This window comes from Vanessa atalanta, chromosome Z, assembly GCF_905147765.1.
Source record: "Vanessa atalanta chromosome Z, ilVanAtal1.2, whole genome shotgun sequence".
Taxonomy (NCBI): domain Eukaryota; kingdom Metazoa; phylum Arthropoda; class Insecta; order Lepidoptera; family Nymphalidae; genus Vanessa; species Vanessa atalanta.
Window position 1 is genome coordinate 11,134,713 of NC_061902.1, and position 11,628 is coordinate 11,146,340.

The 11,628-nt window shown below is 32.5% G+C and overlaps 1 protein-coding gene across 2 annotated transcripts; it reads left to right on the top strand.

Moving 5' to 3' along the window:
• LOC125075870 (RING finger and SPRY domain-containing protein 1-like) lies at positions 1 to 10,538 on the top strand. 2 transcript variants are annotated; one of them, XM_047687693.1, is made up of 10 exons: positions 1 to 249; positions 1,391 to 1,572; positions 3,247 to 3,427; positions 4,777 to 4,947; positions 5,657 to 5,864; positions 6,564 to 6,823; positions 7,099 to 7,316; positions 8,399 to 8,543; positions 9,059 to 9,174; positions 9,382 to 10,538. In XM_047687693.1, exons 2-10 carry the CDS (start codon positions 1,394 to 1,396, stop codon positions 9,467 to 9,469), a joined length of 1,566 nt encoding a protein of 521 aa, XP_047543649.1. In that variant the 5' UTR covers positions 1 to 249; positions 1,391 to 1,393; the 3' UTR covers positions 9,470 to 10,538. The 2 variants fall into 2 exon arrangements, with proteins under 2 accessions (XP_047543649.1, XP_047543650.1); XM_047687694.1 differs by lacking the exon at positions 1 to 249 and adding an exon at positions 321 to 345.
• The last annotated feature ends 1,090 nt before the right edge of the window (positions 10,539 to 11,628 follow it).

An 11,628-nucleotide genomic window follows, 5' to 3' on the forward strand; every position in this document is an offset into this window, starting at 1 on the left:
TCTAAATCACTTTAGCGAACCTATCTTGAAACTCGAATTATTTTTCAGTATGGCGTTGTTGCAGGATATGAACAGACTATTAAGTAGTAACACATAAATCGGGCAATTCTTTTTCGTTGTGTTAACCTATTATCTTTTGAACATAAATACATTTTTGACTTTTTAAGTTTCAGACATTTTAGTTGTCATTAAGATTGTCTCTGCTCAAGATTTACTATATTCACATGCGAGTGACCTGTGTACAATAAAGTATGTTTACAATTTGTTAAGTACATAATATTATTCGTCAAATTATATTATAACGTTTTAATTGATTAATTATTTAAAAATGAACAATCACTAACGGTAAGTAGATACGTTGCAATATGGTGAAATATATCGTCGGTGTATGTTATTAAGCATCATTAAAAGTCTACGATACTAGTTAGTACTGCCATCAAAAAGTTGTGCTATAAACAATTACATTTGTGAATATTTGTTTTTACTTGGAACAGTCGAGTAATAGAATATATTTACTAGTTTTGAATATATCAATAACAATTTTACTTAAAACTTTTATGTGCATATAAACTAAAATGAATCATATTATTGTTTTCTCTCTATTTATTAATTGCATTAAATTATATTTAATTATTATATATATAATAAAACAGGAAAGTCAATAACAAATTAAACAAAATATATCAAGATAATTATAATGTACCTACATTATATGATATTATTTCTATTGATAGTGGAATTTTAATTTATGAATCATTTGAAGTACTAAATTCTTGAGAGTTTGAAGACTTTTAGTAAAACAAAAAAGGCAAGATTAGTTTCATATCTCTTTGCTAAATAAATATTTAGACCATGCTATGATCCATTGTTTTTATATATGATATTTATAAATCCAGATTTAATATTATGGCTGAGATGATCTTATTTCACTTTTTCCTTAGACTCTATTTAAAGGTTTATTACAATAGTCTTCTAAGTGTACTGCAAAAACTATTTGCATTACTTCATTCAGATTTATACACAATGATAAAAATTAAAATTTAACAATATTTTTGTCTTTGAACAAGAAAAATTACAAGTCTGGGACTTCTCTTTTATTTAATTCAGTATTAGGTGTAAGTGTTAAGTGTGCAAATACTAACCATTCCTTACATCACCAATGCATGGCTAATCGTGAAAATGAAGTCTAATGTTTGTTAGCTTAAATCATTTATTCAATGGGGTAAAACTGATCTGAGTTGATCTCTATACTGTCAAAAAATGATAAGATTTTTTTTTTATGTCTGTTCTCCAATAATAAAACTTTAGGTTAACCCTTTTTATATGCATGCGAAATGACATATAGCTAGTTTGAAATGAAACTTCAAATAATTATGTCATATCTGTTCAGGTAATGGGTGATTGTTGCTGCAAAGAAAAGGAGCCCGATGAGACAATATATGCACCCACTACAACACCGGTGGTATCCGCGATGATTGACAATCGTTTGCGGATACCCAAAGTTGTTGACCCTAAAATAGTTGATCAATTGGTGCTAGAAATGCTTACAGTGGCAGCATCCCGAGTTGATACGTAAGTTGCTTAAAGATAAAGATATTTTTAATTAAACATAAGCATTATAATTTGAGTATCAGGCATCCCTAAACAAACACATTGTATCCTCAACTGCATCAGATACTGACTATATAGTACTGAATCTCATTAAAAACAAAAATTTATTAACATCATTTTTATGCTATGCTATATCTAGAATAGCAATGTCCTGATAAATAGTCTTAATCGTGTTGAATTTATAATAATATATAGCTAATAACTATGTATGAACACTTCTTACAACTTTTGATAGACCAAACAATTTTGATGAAATAATTATTAATTGCTTTATAATAGAGACAAAAAAATTATGTCTGTAACTTTCACTCATTTTGTAAATCAAACCAGACAAATAGACTGATAAAAATTCACATAATGGCCGTTTCAGCTTCTACAACAGTCATATTAACTAAATGAGTCATTTATTTTGAAAAGTTATGCAAAATGTTTTGAATGAAATTTTTGCTTATTTATATCGATGAGATTTTATTTCTCTGCTTGCTTTTAATTTTAATTATATATAAAATTAAAAAGTGTTCAATTTTTTAATTATTATAAATCATATACATTTTTAATTAGTATTAGTCTATACTAATATCATAAATGCGAAAGTAACTCTGTCTGGCTGTCTGTTACTCTTTCACGGTCAAACCATTGAACTGAATTTGATGAAATTTTCAATGAAGCACACTTGACCCCACAGGAACGACGTAGGGTTTTTTTATGCCTAACACCTCATGACCAAAACGCGAGCGAAGCGGCGAAAACTAATTTTATATATTTACTCTATATTTCTTACTAATATAGTTTTAATATTTATAAATGGCGAATATTTAACTGAAGCGTGTCACGATTGTATCAAAGGTAATAAATAGGTATCGTTGCCGCCATGTCTGAAGATTAATTGAGACCTATTGGAAAATTTAAAGTGCATTTCATATAGTTTATATAATAAGCTTCTAACTACTGATTGCATCACATGATTAAATTCTGAAGCGAAGACTGATGTCGCCTTTACTATTTCAATCGTAGGAAATCGATCATGCTTATACATTTATACTGTAATTTTGCTTTCCACTAGCCATTATTATGACCTTTAAAATGTCATGTTGTGGTACATAATGTCGCTCTTTATGAATATTTTGTATAATTATATATAATGTATCTTGTTGTTCTTCATTTGAAATTTTTGATTTCTTTTGCAAAGCGATATTTCTCTTTTTGTAGGTTTGTAGCTAAATAATTTAATTATTTACTAGCAAATGTAAATTTATATTAATTTATAAAGATTCATCTCTTTCATTCATTTCCTTACTCCCGTTTTTTCTCCTTTTGCTCTGCGATATTTGAGTTTTATGTCCGCAATAATAGTTATTATGATAAACTGAATGTTATTGGTATATAGTTATAATTTTGGCTAAAGCATTGCGTTAAAATTGCGAAATTGTTTTACTGAAATACATACACAGAACCGTCTTGACCCAGGCAAGGGCAAGTGCAAAAAAGGTCTCTTAAAGTGTTTTAGAGTCTTCTTGTTTAGGCGTAGAGGGGATCGCCAGAAGATTCCTTGCTTGTGTTTAAGACGAGCCTGTATATGCATTAATATATGTTTTGATTTTGTTGGTGAATTGTGAGTTTCTGTGCATATTTCAGTGACGAGGAATCGCCAGTTCCTCTCGTGAAGCTCCATGTCATAGCTGATAAAGAAGAGGGATGGATACAAATGGTAACATCAATGGTGAATGTTATCCCCTTAGAAGATCCCTTCGGCCCGACAGCTATTTCTATATTACTAGACGATTGTCCATTGCCGTCCAAAGAATCAGTTATAAGAGTGAGTTTTATTGGTTGTGATAAGAAAAATTAAAACAAAAAACATTACAAATCTGATCCACCAGATATATTAAATAGCTCAAAAATCAAATTATATCAATATTAAAAATATTCATAGAAATTTAGAATCAAAGCGAGCTTTTTCTAGTCGCCAATCCATTAATATGTGTCATCCATGTCATGGCAGCTTAACATATATGTAATGTATTAAACCTAAGAAATAATGTAGTATGTATAAGGTTCATCATTGTTACTACACCTTAAATATCTTTATTTGGTTTTTGCATGTTTAATGTTTGGCACAGTGAATTTAATACATTTTAGTCTTTTATCTGTTTTATTACTATTTATTAGCACTAAACTAATGCTTTTTTGTACCGTTTCTATTGTAAACATCAAATAAATGAGAAGCAACTATAACAATCTTAATAATAAAAATAATTGTGGGAATGTATCCAGAAAAGATCCCTTCGAGAGACTTCTTTATCCGTTTACATTAACTCTAAAGTCGATTGCAAATGTAGGAAATAAAGTGTCCTGACCAGGGTTTCATATTAAACGCAATCTGAGGTCTTTGATAAGTCACAGAATAAGTACGCCTTAAGCATCCCTTGACTCGTGTCTTCAAAATAACTTTTGATTATACTCGTTGTTATCACTCGAAGTTAAAAAGTAATAACAAAATAATTTAAACAAACCCATGTAAATAGGGCAGAGATACTTTAGCTCATTATTTACTTGAAAATAATGAATTTTATCACTTCAAATCCTCGTGCAAAGCCGGAACGCATAACTGTAATGAGATTATATTATAATTATTTATGACAAGTCTACAATTTATCACTATTGATTTGTTAACATTTATACTTATTATTCAATTGTTTAAAAAACTTAAATATGAAATATATTTGAAATAACATTTATTACACGACCATAATTGTTGATTAATTATTGACTTCGCACACTCAATAAATCATTCTTGGGGCAAGGTATCCGTTTCTATAATAAAATTCCGCATACATTTTTAACTTTGCCGTTTCATAGAGTCAAGTCATTTGTAAAATCGATAAAGAAGGCATATTATTCGATACAGGATTATATACATGATAAAAAAGCGTGGAATTAATGCTCGTTGACTTCCAGACTGGAGACATAACATACATATATAATTGTATTTAACTAACATGACTGTATTTTTAGACGTTGAAAAAGAGTAACTACTGATTTTCTTGCCGGTTCTTCTCGGTAGAATCTACATTCCGAACCGGTGGTAGCTTTAGTTTAAATATTTTGTAAAAATATACTTGAATAAAGGATGTTTTGATTTTGTATTCACGATTTGCAACGCAGGTGACACGTATGTACGCATTGTCCGCGGAACGCGCAACCATTGGCGACGTGAACACACGCGTTGAGCGCAACATATGCGTGGTGTTGGGATGTATCGCTGAGAAGTTAGTGGGACCAAACAGCATGGCTATTCTTACAAACGATACACTCGAATATTTACTCGCTTTTTTGGTAAGTAACTCATTCCTATTAACCGTCTTCGATTTTTAACCGACATCAAAATAAATTAAGTTTTATGTTTTTGGTAAGATACTGTATAACTTTACCGATACTGTTATAAATCGATTTTAATAAATCTAGTAACGATTAATGGTCTATTCTAATCAAAGAACTGATATATTATTCACTACACACAATTCTTGAATATGACGACCTCCGTGGTCGAGTAGTGTGTACACCGGTTTTCATGGGTACGCCACTCCGAGGTCCCGGGTTCGATTCCCGGTCGAGTCGATTTAGAAAAAAATAATTAGTTTTCTATTATATGTTGTCTTGGGTATGGGCGTAAGCGATCCCATGGCGCCCGCCGAATGACGGAGGGGGTACCGCTGGTTTTTAGTGGGTGTATCTGGGCACACTCGGCGTCCAGGATACCGGCGAGTCCCACATACCCACCCACTAGGTACCACCCATTCATCATATATTCTACCGCCAAACAGCAATACTTAGTATTATTGTTGTTGTTGTTGTTTCTGTTTGTATGGCGAGTGAACCAGTGTAACTAACTATAGGCTCAAGGGCCATAACATCTTAGTTCCCAAGGTTGATTGCACAATGGCGATGTAAGGAATGGTTAATATTTCTTACATCACCATCAGGTATTTCATAACGCCGTCCGCGGCTATACATCATAAAAAATAGTGTTTTCATTATATTTCAGACGCCAAATAGTGCTCCGTACATAGTATTGTTTGCGCTCATAGCGCTTGAAAAATATGCGCACACGACGGAGAATAAGTTGACAATAAAGAATCGATTCGAGCAATTAAACGAGCACCCTTTATTGGAACTGGAAAAATATGCCGATAGTGATAATTACCTGTGGCGACAGGTCGGTTTCTGCGCTAACTGGCTCCTTGACAATCTGTGTGAGTTATTTATTTATACATTTGTCCGTAATCGGTTCGATTCGATTGATCGTCTGACACTTATTAATAATCGAGTAGAGTAGATTAGTGTCACGCTACACGTTTACGATACGAAGCCTTGGTCATCTTTTAACTTACTATTGGATCTGAATTTGTTCCAAAGTATGTATATTTTCTTGTATGTAACTCTTTTATATAAACGATAAGTGACTGTATGAATGATGAATTTATAAATATCGACTGCTTCTTGGGAGTTCGGTCGCTCATAATAATTAATAATGTAGACGTATACGCTGGTAGTCGTCGAAGATAAGTAATAACACGAAAGTTTAAACAAAATCGTTAGATCGATTAGTAGAAGGTTTTTGAAGTACATGGACCGAGATTTAAACTGAACTGGACATTTCTTTCAAAAAATATCTAGCAGCAGCAGTTCGAGGTTAGGGAGTTAGGAATGTTTAATTTGATTGCTTCGTAAAGCATGTGAGGACATCGAAACGAAATAAAAAAAGTTTTTATAAGAATTATCTCTCCGATTATTTATAATTACCGATCCCTTGGACTATAACACGGGGACAGAGGTTGCACTTGTTTTTGCGTACACACACGTGCTTTATAGTATTATATTCACAGTTATGTTTAGAGGATATATTTTTTACCTCATATTTGTGCTTATGTAAATTTATTTCTGTATTTCAGTTATCGTTGAGGGAAGGAAGTTGTCTTACGAAACCGTGGACATGTCCGGCATAAACGCTTTACTTAACTGTCACGACGTCAGTGAATACTTGCAGATATCAAGCAACGGCCTTGAAGCGAGATGTGACTCCTATTCATTTGAAAGCGTCCGCTGTACGTTCCAAGTGGATAGCGGGTGTTGGTACTACGAGTCTATTATAATAACATCTGGTGTCATGCAAATCGGGTGGGCAACGAAAAACAGCCATTTTCTAAATGAAGTAAGTTAAGTTAATTTTAATGATTTGTTTCAAGATGGAATTTAGGATGAAGTTTGCATTGAAAAAAGTAGTGGTTGTACTTCTTATATACTTATTTATTGAAACGAGAATTGCCTCATTGGTGTACTGGCTTACGGCCGCAGATATCCGGGTCGAAGATTCAAACACCGGTTTACAAGTTAATAATACATCCTAGTTACTTGGCCATGGGCCGAAATCGGTCAGGGCGACTTTATTATGAAAAATGGTTTCGTTACTAAAGTATGACTTTTTAGGAGGGTTACGGCATTGGTGACGATATGTTCTCCTTGTCCTACGACGGCTGTCGTAAGCTAGTGTGGTACAACGCCAAGCCGACCCGTGTTACTCACGTACCAGCTTGGCGTCCTGGCGACGTACTCGGCTGCCTGATCGACATTACAAAAAAGGAAGTCATCTTCTCACTCAACGGACAACGACTCTCGATATGCAATGAAATCTTCGAAACGACCAAGTTAGTGATCATATTTTAGTATATTTTAAATATTCATTTGTTAATACGCTCAAACTTCCTTGGTCGAACTGAAGTTAGGTCTTCAAAAATTTCGCGCTTGTATGTCAAGAGCGTCGTTAAAAAATGTTGATATTCGCTCCAAATATTTGCGTCAAATATCGATTTTTCGAATAAAGTTATTACTTTTAAAAGTTCGAAGAATCTGCAAATAAAATTAACACTTCGGTTCCCTATAAAATTTAATAGGCTGCGATAATTTAATCAATTCTGTTAATTTTGGTACGTATATAATATAAGTAAGATTATTTATTTATAGCACTCATTAAATAATATAACTTTCTATTAAGTTAAGTTAAGAGCGTAAGAAGTCGCACGTACGTCCCTCCAGAGACGGACGATACGTAACGAAAGATCAATGCTGAAAAACTATATATTATTTTGTAATTCGTTTACAATTTCTTCTCATGCTTAACTACTAAAGACATTAAGATTTAGATATAGACAATGTTATACATTATAAAAAACTTAATAAAATTAGAAATATATTATATTAAAAAGCGTCAATAGCGCAATGATTTAAGGGCCTAGGGCTAATGTCGTCCCCACTCCTAACACAAGCCTTAAGCTTAAATGGAGATTTAAATATGTATATTAGTAATTCCTTATAATCTGGCATTGCCACTATTCTAAAATCTATTATTATAAAAAAAAAACCGCTAGTACCTAAATAAAATGTATGCACTTCCTCACAATGCGTAGGTACATCAAAACAAGTGAACGCAGCTATAAATCTATCACGACGTTTATTCAATGTATAATACGTTACTGCTCGACACGTCAAAATATTCCGCTATAATATTCACAAATGTACCATCGGCATAAATCGGACCTCATGAGAAAAACGGCGAAATTTAAACTGCGGTATACTTATATATGCAGAAAATAATATATAATATATCTGAAATGAATACATTGATCAATCAAAGACCTGGAAGCGATAGTTTCATTCGTATAGTGTGTTGTCATCAAAACGTCGCTTGGTTTACACACATACACAACTCTTCTGACTTTTCATTTTTAAGGTACGGTTTCTTCGCTGCAGCTAGTTTCATGGCGTACCAGCAGTGTCGTTTTAACTTTGGCTACGAACCGTTCAAATATCCACCCGTCGATAGAGAATTTTCCGCATTCAATGATTACGGTGAACTGACCGATGAACAGAAAAAGGTAATAATTCATAATATATACGATATATATACACTGAAACTGCTGTTGTTGTGAGTCATCACAACATCACGCTGCTCCACATCGGCTTGGTGGATATTGATGTAATTTAACCCACCAACAGGAACCGGAAAAAAGCACATGCAACGTCATCGCTAATTTAAGAAACTCTTATGCAAATTTACCAAGGCACTCATTTTACATTTGCTTAAATTGTGTTTAATTCACATCACGTTTGGGGAAGAAAATATCGTGAGTAAAACCGCATGTGTCGGATATAATTTTAGCACGTGTGCTACCTACTTTAAAGCAGCGTGGTGTAATACTACCCAAACATTATGATGAGAGGAGTTCTAGCTGTTACGGTTACTTGACTTTAACTAATTCTAAATTGTATTAACAGTTATAAATCGGCGATCAGAATTCCAGTTGAAAACTTATTTATATTATAATGATTAAATAGATTGTTACAGTTGAGCTTCTCCTGGTCCATTTGTATTTACAGATATTTTTTGCAGGTTATACCTCGACGAATATATCTAGAACAATTGCGATGTTCAAGTGTAAAGGAAGATTCGTGTACGCTTTGCTTCGACGATACCGCGTGTTGCATTCTTGAGCCTTGCGGACATCGGTGAGTTTTGATCAATATGAGACCTTAGCGACACTAGTGCATCCTATAAGATCTATAAGTGCGAAAGAGCGCGATGCAGCGTCTTACTCTGCCGGTTTGTTTTATTGACATGGCAACATTGGATTGCCGTTATAGTATAATATAAATATTTGATAAGGTATATATACAACTAACAGCATAACGATGTGACTTTGTATCTAATTACAGTGGCTTCTGCTCCGTGTGCACATCCCAACTGAAGGATTGTCCAATGTGTCGGGCTGATATTTTGAACGTGAAACGCGAGATCACATGACAAGGTGGCCCTTTATTAAATCGCCTCTATAGTCGGTTTACGTAACATTTCATCGCTCACCACACATAAAACAGCGGACAACATTAGATTCATATTGACGAATGAAAAATACCGTAGACAATTGCTTATTTTTAGCGATCAAATTGCTTTACATATTCCATACAAATCGCTTGACAATAGACAACATTGACGATAAGGATATCTCTCTATTACATTGACTGTCAGTGCTGTCTAGAGATCGATAAAGAAATTAGGAAACGATTCGTCAATTATGCATTTTGTCTATGCTCGCAGATATTTATTTATATATCAATAGGCAAATTTTGACTGAATCCTTCGGCGTGTATCGATTTAAACGTTAAATATGCATTTATTTGTATTTACACATATTTCAGAGCTTTTTGTCGCATTTTAACTCTAATATCAACAGATAAACGTACTAAACGTTAAATTAAATCAAGACACAATAGTGACATGAAGTACGGTATGACCTTGATCGCCTAATCACTCGAATAAAAGTTTTGATAGGATTTTTTCTCAATCACTTTTTGCTATAGTTTTAGTATATGTCCCTTTACATTATAGTTGTGCAAGATAAAGGGATATTAATAAAAAAAAATGTTTTATCTTTTTTTTTGTCTGTTAAAATAGTGTACGTACTATAATTTATCACAGATTAAAATAAAGAGCTAGATTCTAGTGAAAACAATTATGTTAGAGATGACGTAACTATTAAGAAATATACGAATGTACTATAGGGCTTGTTAAATTTTTCTACTTGAAACAGTATTTATAAATTATTTAGTTAACTGAGATTATTGCGAAAATATAAACCGTAGATTATTTAAATTAAGACAGTTTTAACTTTGGTTTTGTTGTAAAACCTATATGTCTAATGGTAAGGTTAGAATGTTATGAGGAGCGTATTATAAGCCTCGAGTTATTTTAATAATATCACACATTGTCGGGATGCTGACAACTTTAACACGTGTCGGGCTAAGGTTACGTGCAAAACGTCAAATTGTGTGTTTTTATTCAGCACAAAATAGCACAGCTTTAAAAACGCATTTCAACGTCGAATCATTATTTTTTTTGATTTATATAAGAATATAGTTTGTAATACGTTTTTTATTTGTTTTTTTTTTTTTTTTTATTATATTTTTGAGCACAAAATATGACTAAAGCACATTTACAATGTTATAGGTATAGAAATACGGAATATATTTACATCGGATATTTTGCTTTAAATCTGTACTGTGATGAAGTATAGATTAAATATTAAAATACATTGCCCCAAATATTTTCGGACACCCGTTATACAATAGTCTGCCTTATACATATGAAAATAATGTAGGTTATAATAATGTCGCCATTTACAAGACACAATTTGCCTTAATATTTTTTGCGGAAAATATACACACAGTTATACGACTACAAGAATCCAAGCAGTATGAGAAATTGGACTATAAGCAATGTTTTTTTTTTTTTAAATTATATACTTTCTTTATTCAACATTATACATTTAGCTTATTAAATAATTGAAGTAGTGAAATCACACTTGCCTTATAATATTCGACGTTGTTAAACGAAAACGATCCGATCCTGCACGGCCTTTCATATCAACATTGGTTTAGTTAAACATTTATTTATCTCTTTCCGTCATACGTGTTTTGATATTTGAAGAAAGAAGTCAGCAATGTTTATCAAAACACCCGCTAAACAAAGTTCATAAGCGAGGCCGCAAGTAGTATGAATAATACCATCGGTTAAAATATTTACATTTAGTTTTTTGGCATGTATTATTTTTAATGATATTCGAATGTTGTTAATTAAACAATCTCGTAAAATTAAAGCTGGACTAGAAATATCGCTCTCTGGTTATCCCTTTCTATTGTATGGGATTAAATGGAAATAGTAAATTAGATTATTTTAGTCCAGAATTTATGTACAAAAATAAACGTCATCAACATTATGTAAAAATAAATGTTACTATGTCACAGATACAAAATTATGCGGGGAAAAATTTATTTGCCGAATATCATAAATTTATGATCGATGAAGGTATACGTTATAACTATAAAGCAATGTGGATCGAATCGTTTTCCAACATGTTTACACATTTGTCTATATTTGGGACATAATTAATAAGAATCCATTAA